The 20,100-nt window shown below is 46.1% G+C and overlaps 1 protein-coding gene across 6 annotated transcripts in view; it reads right to left on the bottom strand.

The window, feature by feature from the left end:
- Positions 1-20,100, bottom strand: part of TTC7B (tetratricopeptide repeat domain 7B) — a 191,992-nt gene that overhangs the window by 108,307 nt on the left and 63,585 nt on the right. For all 6 annotated transcript variants that reach the window (XM_070414930.1, XM_070414946.1, XM_070414963.1 and 3 more), the window contains 2 exons: positions 11,208-11,286; positions 4,350-4,522 (listed from right to left, as the gene is read on the bottom strand). In XM_070414930.1, coding sequence (XP_070271031.1) covers positions 4,350-4,522; positions 11,208-11,286 — 252 coding nt within the window. The remainder of the gene's footprint in view (positions 1-4,349; positions 4,523-11,207; positions 11,287-20,100) is intronic.

Here is a 20,100-nt window from a genome sequence, read left to right as displayed (position 1 = left end):
AGGTTAGGAGTTCGATCACTGGTACGGGCATGTAGGCTGCTCACACAGCTTCAGTTCCACCATTATGTCATTTTCCTGACCCTTAATATCCCTTATCTTTATACTTAAAACAGCGTCTTCATACTTACCCCAAACCTCTGCACTGGCTACCAGGAGGTTCAGACCTCTATTTAGAGCTCCGTGATCACTACTTTCTCCTCCTAGGCCTACAAAAAAGTTAAGCAAAATACCTGGCACTCCTAGCTTTCGATAAATCTTTTCATCTTTCACTTCCTGGCAGAATAGTGGCTTTTAATTGCATTCTTTATTTTCGTCTAATTTGCATTTAATTGTCTAAGCCACCACAAATACTTTTTATAAGGAGGAATACAATGAAAGGAAAGATATATCTGAATGAAATGCACACATATGTGCACTAAGAAACACATGAGAATGTTCATAGCACTATTCTTCTTGGCCCCAAAGGAGAAACAACTCAAAAGTCCATTACAAGTAGAATAAATCAATATATTGGAGTATATTAATAACGTGGATAGATACTATGCAGCAATGAAAACAATCTTTTACTATATGTAAAAATATGGGTAAATCTCTCAAATATAATATTAGAAAAAAGAAGTTAAACAAAAAGTTTAATATATGTTTCAAAGATGAACCAGATTGATTCTTATGATAGAAGTCTGGATTGAGTCACCCTTGAGTAGGGGTAGTCATTGGGAGACGGTATGAAGAGGGCTTTTTGAGCTATTTCTTGATCAGGATGCTAATTACATGCATGTGTTCACTTGGTAAAAATTCACCATGTTTTAGGATCTGTGCCACTAAAATTTGCTTTGTATTCAAGTGAATTGGTGATAATGTCCTTTTGAGAACTGGCTGATCAGAGATTCCTGCCTTGGTAATATAGAAGCCCCAAAACAAATATAACCCAACAGCTTTTCTCTCTTTATAATAAATCAGAAGTAGGATTGTGAACATGCAAAACTAGAAAGTTAAAAATTGAAGGTAATAACTGAAGGAATAAGAAATAGTACAGAAATAAATGAAAAAAAGAGAGTAGATACACAATTAAAAAAAATACACAAAACCAAAAGTTGGCTCTTCAAAAAGATCAGCAAGATTTGATAAAATTTTTAGCTATACTGACCCAAAAAGAGAGAGAGAAAACTCAAATTACTAAAATGAGAAGTGAAAGACAAGACACGACTATACCAACCTTATAGAAATAAAAAAATATATAAGGGTATGTTATGAAAAATGGTATGCCAGCAAACTAGATATCTTAGCTGAAACAAGCAAATTTATAGAAAGACAAAAACTACTAAAACTGACTCAAGAAGAAACAGGAAGTCTTAATAGACCTATAATGAGTAAAGAGACTGAAGTTGTAATGAAAACCTTCCCACATACAAAAGCTCAGATGGCTTCACTGGTGAATTCTACCAAACATTTAAAAAACAATTAATACCACTTCTCCACAAACTCTTTTAAAAAGTAGAAGAAAAAGGAATAGTACCCAACACATTCTATGAGGCCAGTATTACCCTAATACTAAAACTAGACAAAAATATCACAAGAAAAACTACAGAGCAATGTATTTTATGAATATTGATGTAAAAACCCTCAACTAATATCTTCATCACCTCTCCAAACTAACAAGTCAAGCTTAGAAATAAATAAAAGAAGTATATACCATGATAAGTGAGATTCACCCAAGAATCCAAAGTTGGTTTAATATCTGAAAGTCAATTAATGTAATAGATCGCATCACATCACATCAAGAGAAGAGAGAACAAAACTCATACAATTATCTCAATAGATGCAGAGAAAGCATCTGATAGATTTAAAACACCCTTTCATGAAAAAAAATACTCAAACTAGTAATAGAAGGGATCTTCCTCAACCTGACAAAGGGCATCTATGAAAACCCATAGCTAACAACAAACTTAATGGTGAAAGAACGGATGCTTTTCACTTCCTAAGATCAGGACCAATAGAAGGGTGTTCACTCTGTCACTTCTATTCAACATTGTACTGGAGGTCCTAGCCAGGGCAATTAGGAAAGAAAATGGAATAAAAGCCATCCAGATTAGAAAGAAAGAAGCAAAACTAATCTCTATTTGCAGATGACATAATCTTGTATATAAAAAACCCTAAGGAACCTAAAAACTATTAGAACTAATGAATATTCAGCAAGATTGTGGTATACAAAAATCAACAGAATCAACCCAAAAATGAAATTAAGAAAATAATTCAATTCACTATCGCCACTATTGCATTAAAAAATTGCACATACACACACCAATTTAGAAATAAGTTTAACAAAAGAAGTACAAACTTTATACCCTGAAAACTACAAATTGTTGAAAGCAATTAAAGAAAACCTAAATAAATAGAAAGAAATTGATGTTCATGGATCAGAAGTCTTAATAATGTTAAGATGGCAATATTTATCAAATTGATTTACAGATTCAATGAAATTCCTGTCAAAATCCCAGTTGCTTTTATTTTTTTGCAGAAATGAACTGACTCCAAAATTCAAATGCAAAGGAAAGTGGGTAGGGAGGACAGTTCAGGGGTTCTGGGCTGATTCTGGCTGATCACCTTCCAATCACTTGCACATGAAAATGTTGTAAAATTGATTGTGGTCATGTAAGCACAACTATATGACTATTTAAAAGCCACTGAACGGTACAATTTAAATAAGTGAATGGTACATATAGTATGTGAATTACATCTCAATAAAATGGTTAAAAAACCCCCACATGTGTGTATCTGTCTGAAATGAAACTTGTGACTCAGTAACCAATCCTGGTATGAAAATGGTTCCTTTACCTAGTAACTGCATTTTCTAGATCTGCATGCTGCCTCCACAATTCTCCTTGTACAGATGGGGAAGCTGCTGCTAGAAGAGTCTTAGTGGCTTAGGAAATAAAGAAGCTTGAGCTTTCTGCCTTCGATGGGGGAGGCCACACTGGAACAGCATCCACACAGAGAGAGCGCTCCCTCCTCCTGTCCTCCATCTGTCCACCTTGATCTGGGCAGGGAGCAAGAACTGACTTCCTCAATATACCTGGTACCTCATATGCCTGTCTATTATGAAGCATCTAAAGCAGAAAAAAAATGTAGGGTCTATTTTTAAGATATAAATATCACTTTCAAAATGAACCCAAATCTACTTCTAAATAGTTCATAAAAAGGGGTCAGCATTGTAAAGTGAACTTGGGAATTGCAAGAACACATGTTCTATGAATCCAGATAAGGACTAAAAAATAAACAGGCTGTGAATTAGGCAAACTCATGGCTCAACAAGGCCATGAAAAAGGAGGATAAAAATGAAATTAAAATAAGCCCAGGGAAAACGTTAAGAATATGCTCACTTGTCTGAATTTGTACAAGGCAACTGATCAAGATGATAAGGGAGAGAGATGCTTAAGAGGACTAAGAGACAGGTGCTTTGAGAAAAGCTGTCCCTTGACAGTGCAATAACCACTTTCAGAAGGTATACGTGTAGTAAAAATCTATTCCCTCCCCCTAACCACTCCCCCACCGCCCCCCATGACTATCGGTGCTTTCTCTGGGGCCTGCGGTCTCTCGGCCATTTTTCTAATTTGACAACAGCCAGAGAGGGTTTCCCTCTTTATTTATACATGTTCCCTTTCCTTCATGGAGAGATTCTGAAATGTCATCGTGCCTTGTCCTTACAAGAACAGGCAAAGATGGGAAGTAAAGGCTCTGAGGGGAAAGTCAAGAATAAGCCCACATTGTTCCTGCCTGCTTGCCCTTCTCACGGTCTCTCTCCCTCCTTTCCCTCCTTTCCTGGCCTGGGGAGACCCAGGTAGAGGCTACAGCGGTTCACTAGCCCATTATCCTCACAGGTGATCGAGTCCCAAATTTAAAACTTAAAATAACCAAGAAGTTCTAAGGAGACAGCACCTTCCAATCACTCGCACATTAATTCTCCTTCATATAGCTAATTCAGTTTCAAACAATTTTTTTAAACAAAAAGATGAAGGAATTGAAGCAAAGTACAAAGTTAACTTGCTGGCTTTACAACTAGCTTTCTCACTGACTGCATACAACGCTGGGTTTCTTCCGATAAACAGACTGAGAAGTCAAAGACCAATAGCAACGTCTGAGATGAGAGCCTTTCCCTCACCAGTGCACAGACGTTTGCTGAAAGTGTGAGGAATAATGAGGCACCTCGCTTAAATTGGTCAATGATACTTCTTCATCAGGTTTTCTTTCAGGGGGAAAATATCTGCCCTTGAGCTTCTTACTCATCGTTGAATTTTCCCAAAGCTTCCCTCCCATCCCCTGATACATAAATGAGGAATCAGCTCCCATACTTCTCTCCTGAGTAGACGCGGGCTTTCCGGCTGAGGCTGTAGGTTTTTGTGTTGGCTCCTTTTCGGAGAGGGTCGTCCAGAGGCGACTGGCATGGCGGGTCCTCCAGAGGGTTCCAGTAGCTCTGTTCACACATCCCCCGCAACAGGATCTCCGCCAGCTGCCTCGCTATGGTCTGGGAACACAGAGGAGCAAAGGCATAGCCATGAATCTGTTTTGTATCATTCAGTCACCCTCTACTAAATATTTTTCATTCATCACTTTGTATTATGCACTCTTCCAAGTCTCATAATGAAATATTTGGATGAAATTATATCAGTTGATGACAAAACGAAGACAGGATACACTAAGATATTTGGACAATTTAAAAAAATAAGTTCATGCCCTTCAAATGCCACCTGCCTCGGTTGCACTCTGGAACGCTAAACCTGTTTTACACTTTTGGTTAAGCTCTTTTTCAAAAACCCTTATAAATAACAGGTGAACTGCAAATATTTTCATCACCTCCCACATGATGCCTGCTAAAGCCCACACTTCACAAAAAGCCACTACTCAACCTAGGTCAGTGGTCGGCAAACTGCGGCTCGCAGCCACATGCGGCTCTTTGGCCCGCACGTGGTATTTTGTGGAAGAGCCACACTCAAGGGGCCGCAGTTTGCCGACCACTGACCTAGGTGATGTTATCCCTGAAAAAATCTCTGCTTTGATGATACGATGACGTCCAGCGTAGATTTTCAGACTGTCTTCCTCCCTAGAATGCCACGGCCTGGTCCTCCATGGCCCCACCCTGGGACCCCGCTCCTGAGAGCCCTGTTCTCGGTGACCCTGGGACCCTGCAATGGAGAAGGCCAAGTGGGGAGTATGGCTAATGATCAAGAGAGGCCTTTGTCCAACGTTGGGTAGGCATCTCTTTCCTCACCGTGAAAACCCAGGAGTGCCTGGTCCTCCTGATTTCGATGCAGATTACTACCTTCTCCAAACTCCAGCTCCACCGCCCACAGCAGCCCAGAATGATGTATGGGGGAAGGAGCACACGGCTTCTACTAAGAAGTATTTTGTTGACTGATGCATATTAGGTTGTTTCCAATGACAAAACAAAAGGAAAGGTAAAAACAAAAAAAGAAGAAAGAAGAAAACCCTTCTGAAAAACAGAAGCACTGCACCTCAGGTGGCCCATGATCAGCCAGAGGCAGCAAAAGAAACCATCCACCAGCAGCTTTTCCAGGAGGTCTCAGCGCTCTGCAAGATGCAGACAAAGGATGCTGATCTTCCCTGCAAAGGAGCCTTTTTTAATAATATGTTCCAGAGGAGACCTCTGCTAGGCTTTCATCCATGTGAAATCTCTTAAAATGCCGCGAGGAAACTTAAACGCAACCAAATCACTAGCTTGGTGGTTTCTGATAATCACCGTGTAAAGGCAAATTTTCTTGATTATTCTCAAGTAAGACTCATTGGCTTTAACTGTCTATAAAAATGTGAAATTAAACCACTCCTATCATCCCCAACTGAGCCATCTGTAAAGCTTTCTTAAGAACACAATTTCCAGGGCCTAAACGATTCCTCAACTGTTTTCTTAAACCTTCCGCTCTAGTTTCACTTGGACTCACCGCAGTCATAAAGCTAATGACTTCTGCTGGGAGCGTCGATGGGCAAAAATTACCTGCGCTCCCGGCAGCTGAGCAAAAAAGGATGCTAAAGGAAAAAAGGCACAAGGACCTTCATTTTCTGGATATGGAGGGATTCTAAAATGATAAAAACTTCTGCCCCACACAGTTTGCTTGTCCACTACTAGATCTCAATTCCCTCGGGGCATTACCCTTCCAGAGAGACCTTTAAAGTAGGTTTTGATGTGTGCATATTCTAAAGGCACCCATCACCTCACCAGTGCCCTGCCGATGAGAAAGGATGTCTGCTTGCATTCACTGAAAGCTCAAATGAAGTTCAGGAAGAATGATTAAATATGAGAAATTATCAGCAAGATCACCAATATCTATCATACCTTTTGTTTTATTTTTAACTTTTTAAAAATGTATTTTTACTGATTTCAGAGAAGAAGGGAGAGAGATAGAAACATCAATGATGAGAGAGAAGCATCGATCAGCTGCCTCTTGCACGCCCTACAATGGGCATCGAGCCCGGAACCCAGGCATGTGCCCTGACTGGAATCGAACCGTGACCTCCTAGTTCATAGGTCGAGGCTCAACCACTGAGCCATGCCAGCTGGGCTATATCATTTATTTTTTACCTGGAGGTTGCATTTAGCTTGCAGTTTAAATGCTTAAAAACTGCTGGTAACTATCAAATGAACTCAGAATTAAAGGAAGGAAAGGGGCCCGAAAGAAGACTCGAACTTTTACATACAAACTCAGTCATGAAATGCACTTTTTTGTATGTATTTTAAAGTGTAATAAAATTCACATAACATTAAGATCACCATTTAACCATTTCAAGTGTGTACAATAACGGCATTTAGTACATTCACAGTGTTGTGCAATCATCACCCTCCCTGGTTCTAGAACATTCTCATTACCCCCAATGAAACCCCAAACCCTTTTAAGCAGTAAGTCCCATTCCTCGTCCTTCCAGACTCTGGAAACTACTCATCTGCCTTCTGCCTCTATAAATTTGTCTAGCTGGGGTATTTTCCTATCAGTGAAACCATATAATGGGTGGCCTTTGTTTCCGGCTTCTTTCACTCAGCGTAATGTTTTCAAGGTCCATCCTCGCTGTAGCATGTGTCAGTGCTTCATTCCTTTTTATGGCTGAATGCTATTCCATTTATGGCGGCACCACATTTTGCTTACCTAGCTGTCAGCCGACAGACACTTAGATTGTGTCCATCTTTTGGCTGTTGTGAATGATGCTGTTATGACCATTCATGCACAAGTTTTTGTTTGAACACCTGCTTTCAATTCTCTGGAGTATTTATCTAGGAGTGGCATTGCTCTAAATGTACTTTTAAATCTTTCTCTGCTATGGTCTCACACCAGACTGAGTTTGACAAAGCAACTTTCCATCTCATATGAATGTTACAAATTTGCAGTTATCAGCTAATCTAAAAAGAATCAAATGGCTATTAAGACCAATGAAAACCCTGTCTAACGAATGGCAGTAGCTGGAGAGGCTTTCTGAGGTCCATTGTAAGCCAAGACACCAGTAAATAAGACCTAAGAAGCGCCTCTCAGTGAGGGTGGGCTAAGAATCACTGCGCAAACTAGAAAATAGGGCTCTCAGGTCCTGCCCAGAACTGCCCAGCTGGCATTTCTGAGGCAGGCACAGGGATGTGGACAGGGTGGGGCAAAGGGAAGTTTACAGTTGTTCCTATGGAAAGTAACACAGTAATTAATAATTAATAAATACAATAATAAACTTTGTGTTTCCCCTACTCACAACTTTAAGCCTACTTTTGCCCTACCTTGTGTTTAAGTTTCTCTCCAAGAATTCTGACACATTCCTTTAAAAAAATATAAATGTATTTTTATTGATTTAAGAGAGGAAGGGAGAGGTAGAGGGAGATGGAAACATCAGTGATGAGAGAGAATCATTGATAGGCTGCCTCCTGCATTAGGGATCGAGCCCACAACCCAGAAATGTGCCCTGACCAGGAACTGAACTGTGATCTCCTGGTTCATAGGTTGACACTCAACCACTGAGTCACGTCTGCCGGGCTATTCCTCTCATATTAACACTGACCAGTTAACAGCTGAGAATGTCCAGGGGCAGCTCCAGTCTACCCAGACTTTCTTTCAAGGCCTCTTCACTGTAATTCTCAGAAAACAAACAAAGAAAGCTGTCTTCCTTCCTAATGTATATCTATTTATAAGTTCAAACATACTAATTTAAAAATCATAAACCTTATAATGAAAGATATTCTCTAATTCTGAAAAATAACATTGAAGTTAGCAGCAGGCAGATTCCAACAGTGTATTCAATACAGTCACTCTTTTTAATGAGAAAAAAAAAACATTTGTTTCCTTAATGAATGAATATATATTTTTGAGAGACAACAATATGAACAAATGCTCCATATGTAAGCAATTTTGAAAGATGGGCTTTTTCAATGTGCTTGAAAAAGTTATAAAAACATTTGCTAACACCATCAGTTACTTATATTATGCTTCCAAATTTTGGAAAAAGCTGTTATATTGACCAGCTGAGAAGTTTTATGGAATGTTGGGAGTAGATCAATGAGGGGGAAAAAGGCAATGATTTTTATCCATATTTTGCAGTGGTTTCCACTGTAAAACATGGATAAAAATTACTACAAGTTGAAATACTTTGAATTTCTTAAGGCACCTATAGATCACATGACTATGTAAATAAATATTGAAGACCAAGTGAGTTGGTGGGGGAGGTATGTGTGAAGTCCATCTTCTCTCATCCCCATAGTCCCAGGAAAGCCTATGGCTTAGCCATCTGGCCCCATGAGTTATATGTCTGCATCTAAAATTCTGGAGACATCAAACGGAAGATACAGCCTCGTTTCTGTGACAGGAATCCGTTAGCCTGGCCCCAGGGCATGCTCTCCTACAGCATTTAAAGGATTTGTGATGATGGGAGGACAATCGCATGGATGACAGAAGACAAAAGAAACTGCGATCTTACACGGGGTTTCTGCATCAGTGGTGACAGGCAGCATTTGCTCCCAGTAAGCACCAGGCCTTTGCCCAAACCCTCACTCAATGGCTATGGCTCTGAAGGGAAAGCTATGAAGGTGTGATGAATGTCTCCAGGAAGGAAAGGGAAAGGATTAAAAAGGAAGAGAGAGAAGTCAAGTCAAAAGGAGAGCCAAATGGCTGATCAACCCATTACTTAACTTCTAAGTTTTACAGTCAATACTAGAGGCCCAGCGCATGGTCCCTAGGCCTGGCCTGCGATCAAGGCCATCTTCCCCAACTGCCCGCAGCCGGCCCCGCCCCCTGACACCTCCCACCCCCACCCCCGTTCGCCATCGGGTGATCGGTGCCTGATGGCCTGGGGAAGTGACCAAGAGGTCAGCTGTTCCCGCCTGCTTGCTGGCCCCGCCCCCCCCATGGATGGCCATCAGGAAAAGGGACCAAGAGGTGGTCAGTATGCCTCATAGTGACTGGTCCAGTGGTCGTTCTGGTCGTTCTGCCATTGGGGTCAATTTGCATGTTACCCTTTTATTATATAGTATAATTAGTTAAACAACTAGGTACTGCTCAGGGCTAATCTGCTTTGCTCTGTCTGTATGAATCATTAGCATACAAGCGATCCCTTCCCGCAATGGCATCTGGGAGGGCTTACATTCTACCTGCCTTACGGGATGCATTTCTTATGTTTAAGAGAGAGCACTACAGATGAGCAACTGAAAAGATGCCCAACATCATTAGCCATCAGGGAAATGTAAACCAAAACCACGATGAGACAGCACCTCACACCCACTAGGATGGCTACAGCTAAAAAGACAGACAACATCAAATGTCGAGGGTGTGCAAAAACTGGAACCTCATAACTTCTGGCGAGAATGTAAAATGGTACGACCACTTTGGAAAAGAGTTTGGCAACTCCTCTAAATGTTAAAAATAGAGTTACCATACGATCCAGCAATTCCACTCCTAGGTACATACCCAAGAAAAATGAGCACATATGTCCACATAAGAACCTGTATAAGGATGTTCACAACAGCATTATTCATAACAGCTAAAAAGTGCAACAGCGCAAATGTCTATCAACTAATGAATGGATAAGTAAAATCCTACATAATAAAAGCCTAATATGCAAATTATCCCCCCAGGCGGTCATTTGACTGGGAGCTCGACCGCTCACTATGACGTGCTCTGACCACCAGGGTGCAGTGCGGAACATGGCGGACATCAGCGACATGCTGCGACCTCTCACTGGCTACCTGGGGGCGAGGGTGATGGGGATGGAGGTGTGGTGAGAATGCAGGGTGTCTGCTGAGCTCACTCTCATTCCCCCTGCTACCCTCCCCCGGGACAACAGGGCTCGTGCACTAGGGAAGCCCCCACACTCAAGTGCTGGGTGCCCATAAGGAGCCTGCACCTGCGCAGCGTCTTTGGGTGAGCCGGGCCACAGCCGCCGGGATCACAGGGCCAGTTGGGCTCCTTGTGGGTTTGCACAGGAGCTGGTCTGCGAGGCTGGCCGGTAGAGAGCGTGTTGCCTGCCCGGCTTTCATGCAGCGCTGCTGGGCGGCCCCAGTGGCTCAAGCTGCGCCCTGGCCCACAGCGTCCGCCACACTCACCGCACCTACATGTGGGGACTCAGGTGCTGTGACTCAGGCGGAGGTGGGTGCGTGAGGGCCTGTGGGCCCAGGTGCTGCCCAGGGCCCAGAGTTCAGCTGGGACCTGTCCTTCCATGCCAGATGCTCATACTTTGATCGCCGGCCAGTCCTAGGGACCGCACCTGTGCACAAATTTCATGCACTGGGCCTCCAGTGTCTTATATCCATACAATGGAATATTATTTGGTAATAAAAAGGAACAAAATGCTGGTGCGGGCTACAATATGGGTGAACCTTAAAAATATCCTAAAGGAAGCCAGTCACAAAAAGACCACATATTGTATAATTCCATTTATATAAAATGTCCCAAAGAGGGAAATCTATAGAAACAGAAAGTAAATGAGTGATTGCCAGGGGCTGGGGAACAGGGAGAAGGGAGATTGACTACTAATGGCTATGGAGTTCCTTTTTGGGGTGATGAAACCTTTTAAAATGAAATAATAGTGATGGCTAAACAGTCCTGTGTGTATACTAAAAACCACTGACTATAAACAGTTAATTATATGGTATGTAAACTGTACCTATTAACATATATGAGAGAGAAAGAGAGAGAGAGAGAGAGGTCACACTTAGTCGAGTCATTCACCACACTTACCATTCGCAGGTTCTGAGTTGTTCTCGTCTCGACCGCTCTGAGGAGCTCTCTGAACCTCCCCACTCCTCTGGTCAAGTTCCTGTGTGCACACAGAATTTGACAGGGTTTCCATCTGGCGTGTATTAACATCAAACGTTTCATATACATATTTCAATGCATTTTATCTACATAAAAGCTGTTGGCTATATTTTAAGCAACAATTATTCTGAATGTGCCTGTCCATCTTTGTTCAAATCTCCAAAACATGACCTAGGATTGATGGATTTTTGTGTTTCTGCAACCAAATTTTCTCACAAAAACAAAAGTTGGAAAATCAATTCTGAGGCTCCCTTCTCCCCGCCCCTCAAAAGCAAGGTATCTTGCCAGAGTCTATCTTCATCCTTACGTGGCTCCTTGGTTTTCCTGCCCTGCTGAGTGGCGCTGAAATCTGTCTTTTCATCTAAAAGGTGGGTGGCAGCTGGGCAACAGAAATATCCACAAGGCACCGCATGCAGTGTGGGGAAAGGCTACTTGTAACTTGCCATTTTTATGGGCGAGACAGAGAGAAAAGGTGTGAGAAATGAGGGGCTCCACCAAGCAACCACGCTGCATCTTTGCAAACATAAATTACTGCCCAATAAATCCATCAAATGCTCCCCACCCCCGCCTCCAAGCCCGCGGAGAAGCCAAGGGTCAGAGGCCCCTTCTGGGAGCAGCTGTATGAGCATGGAACCTGAGCTGCCGGACGGCTCAGAACACATCGCATCCCGCTGCCCCACACACCTCACAGAGACGTGTTTGGTGACACATTTCATTAAGGGACAAATGATTCCTGAGTAACATCCTGGTCAATATATCCAGGCCCCACTTGTCCTCGCTGAAAGCTGCGCCCGGCTGCTCAGCTGGCGCACTCCCCAGCCGGTCCCTTTACATTGAGCGCCGCTACCACCTATGACATAACTCGGGGATATTTATAACCTGCTCATTAGAACACATCTCATCTTTCCAAGACGCCGCAGAGCCCAGAGCCGGTCAGCCGGTGCAAACCTGTCAGCCAGCCCTGCAGGCTGTGGCAGATGCTCCAGGCATTCGGCCCTCTTCTTGGATGACATTTTAAATTGCACAAAGGCATTAAATCAAACTGAATGTGGGTTCTGTACGTTACCAACACTCGCAAGGGCTATCAATTCGCCTCTTCTACCTACACGACATCCCAGAACTCTCATTCACAAGAACAGCCCCAGAACTTCGCTCAGTTTGTTGGCGCGGGTACACAAATACTCCCGTCCTCCTCCCACCCACACGGATCGGGTGGTAGCAGATCAGTGTTTTCTGGGGGCATAGGAAGAGAAGCGTGAGCTCAGGACTCGAAGCAGCGCGGAAGGAGATCTAAGAGGCGGGGGTGAAAATCAGGTGACAGGCCTGGGAACATGCAATCTCCTTTGCTTTCCCCTTCGTTTGTTTTTATGGGACCCGTGTTCTCAGGCAACAAAGTACATTTGCTTTTGGACTGAAGCTCAGTTCTCGTAAGTAACGTGGGGGAAGGAGACAGCGACAGCTAAAACACGGACGGGCAGGAAGGAGTAGTCTGTTTTATTCCAGAACCACTGGTTAAGCTCCCATGGTGTCCGAGGCACAAAAGCAGTGGCATTGTGAACTGTATGACAGGGGTGGGACTGACACGACACAATGGGAGACCCAGGTTTCGAGGGCTGTTTCCCGGGGTGGAGATCAGGCCTTGAACGGGCAGCACCAAACCTCAACACTGTAACTCAGGGAAGGCTGCGAGAAGGGAACTGGTCACTCAGAATGAACCCGCGTCCTCCTTGCAGAAGGAGTGACTTATCGAGGCAAAAACACAATATTCTAGCCGTAATGACCTAACACTGTCTACTCATTATGACACGGAAGGGACATGGCTTGCTCAGGTTCCCAGACCCGGCAAGGGAGTGAGCCGGGAACTCTGTCACCCTCTTGGACAAAAGAAACGTAGATTCTCGAAATGAAGTACAGCTCAGGGGAAAGCACAGACTATGAGATCAAGAGCTCAGGCCTATGTTTTGTGTCATTAATATGCAAATTACTTAATATCTATATACACGGCACACAGTACAAATTTCATGCATTCCAGGGATGGCAGCCAATGAGATACTTCTAGGAACCGGTTCACAAGTGGGGAAAATCTGTTGGCCCAGGTGAAGCCGCCCAGCGCCCAGGGCAATGTCTTCGCTGCCTTAAAGGAGAAGGATGGGTAAATTGACCTCCCCTCGAAGGCGGAGGTGGCTCTCTGTGCAGGACCGAGGCCCTCTGGTGGAGGACTGGAGGAAGTCCCCCAGACCAAGGGGCAGTCACACATCCTAAGGGGAAACGAGGGCATGTTCCCAAAGCACTGACGTTACCTTGGAAGCAGATACAAGTTTTTCTCAAACTGTTTCTAGTGTGTTTCTGTGAATCAAATTCTTCCTCAAACTGGGAGGCATCCTGCTCGTGAACCAAGGATCCACAGCGGCCGCGAATGTCTCGGCAGGCCTGGGGCTGTGCTGCCCCATGAACCGCGGCCCCATCAGGCCGACCGCGAGGCTGACTGTCCAACCACAGGCCAACTCGGCAGCAGGAGGAAGGAGGAGCTGAAGGTAAAAGGCTGCTCATTGTAAATATTAGAAAGTGAAGAAGAACCCAGATGCAGAAACATGCGATTCTCATGGACGCCCACACCGTTCATACGTCTTTAGGTCGCATCATCTTATCCAGCCAATCGCTTTCACTGTTGGCAGCAGAAAAAACAATTTCTAATCTAGCTGGATAATCATGAGACAAAGGAACAAAAAGGGAAATTAACTTTAAGAATTACATCCTAAATGCTATGAAATAACCCGAGTGGAGGGGAGTAAACAAACGCCACAGGATTGCTTCTTGTCTCTGAACTGTTACTTTATTTTTAAAATGTTGTGATCAACAACTAGGTGGAAGGAACTGCTGCTTAAAACCTCTGCTCCAGAATGAGGAGAGGCGAGGAGTGTCCCTGGGGGTGAGGCTCCCACAGACCCCTGACAGGAGGTCAGTTACCCATTTCAACACCCTTGACAGAGCGCAGTGATGTCAGAATTCATTGTGGCAAACCATTCTCCCAATGAATGTTCTTGCCAACCCCGGAGCAGCAGGTGCGTTGGCAAGCTGTCAGAACGCGGGGTTCACCCCTGCACCTTGCTGGGGCCAGCTCCCCGAGCCGGGTGCCTGTTTATCCAGGTCAGACGGTTCCCAAACAGCTCCAGCTCTGACCAAGGAGAAAGTGCCAGCAGGTCCCTTGTGCACCAGCCCGTTTCCAGCCAGAAAAACAGGCAAAACCCCGCTTCCACTTTCCAGCGTCACTGCCTGTCCCCAACCCAGTGTCCCACGGCTTTGCTCTTGTTCAAACACAGGCAACCTCCTGCTCGGTCTCTGTCCCTTTGCATGGGGACACCGTCTCCCTCTCCCTGACCTACTTCCATTTTTTCCTTCTCTCCTCCCTTTTCTATCTGGTCTCCTCCTCCTCCTCCTGAATCTCCTCCTTCCAGGGCTTGTCTGCTGGCCATGAGGTCAGTGCAAAAGCATGACTTCCTGCGGACACCGGCGGGGAGGGGCCTGTGGCTTGCCTCTTGACCCCCTGGGCCCTGCAGCAGCACTTTGGAAGTCTTGCCCCTGAAGTGTACATTCTTATGAACAAGCCTACAGCAGCGCCTGGTTCTGCTCTAGGCCTCGGAATGACAACCTCAGCTCCTGAATACCATCACCTGGGCCTGTGTATCTAACCGAGGGGGCTGGGGGGGGGGGGGGGGGGGAGGGGGTGGAAGCAGGGCTCCCAACCCCAAATCAAAACGGAAAACTCAGAGACTGAGAACCACATCGCCTCGCGATGGGCGCTACTTCCACAGCAAGCTCAGAATAGGGCTTTGTTCTTCCTCTTCCCATTTCTTAGGAGTGAGAAGGGAAAATACAATTCTTCCCCTTAACTTATCCTTCTAAATTATCGTCTGACCTCAGAGCTTGGCCCAGGCCACCAATCCACTTAAAGTCATTAGCAACTATCACTGGTGCACACACTCAAAGTCCTGATGTGAGTACTTTCGTTGTTCTGGATGCCAAATCCCTGGTCTCTTACCAACCCTCACTTCTGGAACTCCCAAGTGGCAGGTTATTCCAGCCTTTACTGAGCACCAAGTCCCAGGCTGAGGACACACTGGCGAAGGCCACCACCCCTGCCTCAGGGAGCTCAGAGGCTTCACAGCCCCCAAAAGAATGTAGGCGCCTTGAGGACCAGGGTCTTTGTTTTGCCCACTAACATGTCCCAAATCCCTCAGACAGAAAGCGCTCAGTAAATATTCATGGGGTGAATGCAATTCAGAACTGCCAGAGTCAGATGAAGCGAGGCCACAGGGGGTACATCCCCCTGCCTCTCGTCCCTTTTTTGGCACTGCTTGTGACGGGCAGTAGCACAGCACAGCTCTCCCCTACACAGAATCCTCATGTGCCCGTCCGTGGTGGCTGTGCCTGGGTGCCCAAGGGAGGGGTGACACGCTGGTACCAAGCGATGTTGCTGGGCATGCCTGGCCTGACAGCTTCGAGACAGCTATGTAGATAATGAGGACTTCAAGATTAAAAAAAAAAAAATCTTCCAGACACTTCCCTTCCCATATGCCTTTCCACATGCTCCTCTCTCTGTCTGAAGTGTCCAAAGAAACTTCAAGTCATCCATCAAGACCCAGCCTCTCCGGGAAGACCAAGGCACCGGTCCTGGGTGCTCCCAATGGGTGCGCCTGTATTTTGAGCACAGGTGACACTTAACACACTGATTTTCATGTGTATTTAGGTCTGTCTTCTAACCAAACTGTGACCATCGTGAGAGCACAGGCCCTCTTTGTACCGCCTCTCCATATCCCAGCAGCCTCACAGAGCTAACCAGGCACTCAGTGACACCTGGTAAGCGGTAGGACCCCCTTCCCACAAGAGTGAGCACAATCTTCTATTCTGAAATCCCTTTCCCATTCTCTCTGCTGAGAAGAGCTTTCTTGATTACCAAGGGAACGAGGGAATCGGGTACTTCTTACGTCATGAGACGTGCCCATACGTGTTCTCATGTGCCCATAATGTCCATGCTTATAAGCCCAGAAAAACAGACGTGTCGTGCACCTCTAGGCCCATTTCTCTGTTCTCAAGCTCGGGAACCGCTTCCACTCCGTTTATATAACCGTTAGTATCATCAATTGGAAAAGTCTGAAATCAAAACCAGAGACCCAGCGCCGGAAAGTGGGGCAAGAAAAGGCCATCCTTCACCGTCCAAAGACTCTGCTGGCCGCTGTCGGCTGCTGCCCCGCACGGGCCCAGCTTCTGTCCTCTGCACACTCTGGCCTCGGATCCAGTGACGTGTGTTGTGAAGACAGATGCTCTCGCGGCCGTCAGGGCCCATGGACCCGACCCACAACCTTGGCCTCGTTAGCAAAGGACTCTCCCTGACCAACGCAGCCAGCCAGCTGTAGCCCAGATACAGTGACGGGTGTGACAACCATCCGCGCTGGGATGCGAACAAGCAGGCGAAGCGTCCGGAAGTCTCATTTCAAACCTAATGAGAGTTGTACCAGGCTTAACGACATTTTTTTTGCCTACCTCAGCAACTGAGGCTTCCTCGGGACAAAAGCAGAGGGAATTGGGCATTTTGGTCAGCCGGCCGGGCAGCAGGCAGCAGACAGGCAGGCTCTGTGTGCCAGGCCGTAGAGGCACAAATCAAAAAAGGCCTGGACAGTCCTCTCAGGGTCTGGACAGGGACATGCACAAAGGTGCCTCCCACATGCATGAAAGCTGGCCCAACTGCTCCGGGAGCTCAGGCAGGGGAGCAACTCAGCCTTCTGCTGTTTCTCCCACTCCCAATCCCTGAGTCTCCGAGGAAAAAAAAAATACAGCCAGGCTGACCCGGTCTCATGTCCTTCCTTCTTTCCAACCGCTGGGATTGAGTCAAAGGATATCCATCCTCATTCAAAAAATAATTGTTGAGCCCTGGCTGGTGGCTCAGTTGGTTGAGCACCGTCTTGTACACCAAAAGGTTGTGGGTTCAATCCCCTGTTGGGGTGAGTATGAGAGGCAACCAATCAATGTTCCTCTCTCACATTGGTGTTTCTCTCTAAAATCAATACACATATCCTCAGGTGAGGATAATATATATATAGCCGCCTGGCCGGTGTGGCTCAGTGGTTGAGCAATGATCTACGGACCAGGAGGTCATGGTTCTATTCCCGGTCACAGCACATGCCTGGCTTGCGGGTTTGATCCCCAGTAGGGGGCATTCAAGAGGCAGCTGATCAATGATTCTCTCTTATCATTGTTGTTTCTATCCCTCTCTCTGAATCAATAAAAACATTAAAAAATTAAATACACACACACACACACACACACACACATATGTTGAGGGCCTACTGTGTACAGGGGAGGCAATAGTGATTCAGCCAATGAACATGCTTCCCCAGGAACTTATAATGATGCTCAACTTAACCCTAGAAGCCAAACAGTTTTTAATACAGTTGGACTATTTAATCTAATAATATTTTTAACAAACAAACCAGTATCGCACATATAAGGACTGTAAGGACCGTTCTCCTAAGTATTCACCTGGAAATCCACATCTTTGTTGATAAACTTGGGCAAAACAGGGCAGGGACTCTGGAGTCAGACTGAATGGGCTCAAATCCAAGCTTTACAACTCACTCGTGTTGATCTGGGGAAAGTGCCTGTGCCTCAGTTTCCTCCTCTGTAAAATGGTGATAGCAGATGTGCTCACCTCATAGACTGGTTGCAAGCATTAAATGAGTTCATACATGTAGTAAGTGCTTTCTCGGTGTTTGCATTATTACCACTATTATCCTCAAAACTCTGCCACTGCTCCAACAGTTTTGGAATTCTGGAATCTACCGTCTCGTCAATGTATAGCGCAGGGAAGTCTGTTTTACTTCTTTGGAGTCATTTAAGTTTGAAGGGGGAAAAAGGCATTCCCCAGTTGGACCCATTCATTCACTTTGCTGTTTATTGGAAAACCTGTCATGTCCTCAATGACAAGACAACTGATATTGGGTGAGGCTAGGAAAATGCTCCTTCTCTGGGACGCTGGTCACTCTCAGGAAATCATGGCGACATCTCCTAAGATCCAGTGTCCATGGGGAGGCGTGCAGCATGTCCACCGAAGGCCACAGGCCCAGGGCAGCCCTGAGGAGCCGAGGACCCCAGGTGCTGGCGACTGGCTCTGTCCTGTCCTATCTCGGCGAATGCAGCTAGCACTGGAGAGAGTTCAATGAAAAGGGCCAGCCCAAACTCACACGTGAACTTGGGTGGCTGAGTCACTGACGGTGGTTTGAGTGGCTCAAACTGGAGGTTTGGGCAGTCTGTGGCAGGTCCAGCCAGAGCTGGAGGACGGGGTGAGGAGAGGAGTGGCTGGGGCTCCGCACGCCCTGCCTCACGCTAATGACACGGAACACGGAGGAGCACCAGGCAACTTCACATTCACCTTAAACGTCAATAAGCACATTAGTAGAAGGAAGACAGTTGAGAAGGTAGAAACGGTCTGCTACCAATATGAGTTCAAACACTAATCGATTCTTAGCAGTGAAGTCACACAGATAAAAGGACGTCTGACTCTCCTGTTCCCAGGCCAGCTGGGCTGTGAGCAGGAAGAAGACAGAAAGGACGTGGGGAGGGGGGAAGGGCAGTCCTCACCTCTCCCCCACCACCACCCCCCCCCCCCCCAAGCCGTGCCACAGTGAAGAACAGGGTAAGAGCAGGAAACAGGAGGCCTGCATTTACAAAGCCACCTTGGGGACAATGTTTCAAGAACTATGACTAAAACAGTCCAAGGGACTCAGTTAAAAAAAAAAAAAAGGCCTTTCAATGTAGGGGTCACTGGTCCCAGTGGCTTCAGGAGCCAGGCAGGTGGCAGGCCTGGGTGAGGAGCGGCTGGGGGACAGAGGGGAGCCACTGCGGGGTGCTCAGGCCCAGGCCTGCTCAAGGCATCCGTTCCCAACCAGGGGAAGGAAAGGGCTCTGCTGGGCAACTGGTACACAGGAGCCTCCGATCTGCTCCTGCGGAAGCAGCGGTTTTGCTCAGTGTGAGGCCTGCTGCTGGGATTCTCATTCTCGTGAGTCGTGCCAGACAACTTGCTTGGGCCTGGGAAAGGCAGTAAGTTGGGGACAGAAAAGAAGAAAGGGGCAGCCCTAGCCGGTTTGGCTCAGTGAATAGCGAGTCGGCCTGCGGACCCCAGGGTCTCGGGTTCGATTCCAGTCAAGGGCACATGCCCGGGTTGTGGGCTCGGTCCCCAGTGGGGGGCGTGCAGGAGGCAGCCGACCCATGATACTCTCTCATCATGGTTGTTACTATCTCTTTCTCTCTTCCTCTCCCTTCCTCTCTGAAATCAATAAAAATATTTTTAAAAGCGGGGGGGGGGGGGGGAGGGGGGCAAGGGTTGAGCATGCTCAGGAGCAGAAGGGGAAGGGAGAAAGGAATGTGAGACGTGGAAACGTGGCAGAGGGAAAACACCCTGACGCCAGGCACACGCCGAGAAGGGTAGGAAGGAGGGCAGTAGACCTCACCTGCATCCTCATCTATGAAATGGGACTGTGCCTACTTCCAATGCCTGGGGAAGCTCCTGGCCCAGTGCTCAAAATTCTGTCAAACGTCCCACTGCCCAGCCATCCGCTGCCTCCCACCACCCGCCATCTGGCCCTCCGTCCCACAGATAAACATTTATTGGGCAGAAGCCCAAAGCAGCCACTGGTATGTTTGCGTATCTTTGGTTTAGCAGAAAATAGTGCAAAATCAGAACTGTTTTCTATTATATACTATGTCAAAGTTTTCTTCTCAATTAACAAGTATTTATTTAGCACCTTCTGTAGTTTCGTGC

Source organism: Myotis yumanensis, unplaced genomic scaffold (genome assembly GCF_028538775.1).
Source record: "Myotis yumanensis isolate MYYU_CA2020_CCGP unplaced genomic scaffold, mMyoYum1.0.hap1 SCAF_1, whole genome shotgun sequence".
NCBI lineage: Eukaryota > Metazoa > Chordata > Mammalia > Chiroptera > Vespertilionidae > Myotis > Myotis yumanensis.
This window is presented reverse-complemented; position numbering and strand designations above follow the sequence as displayed.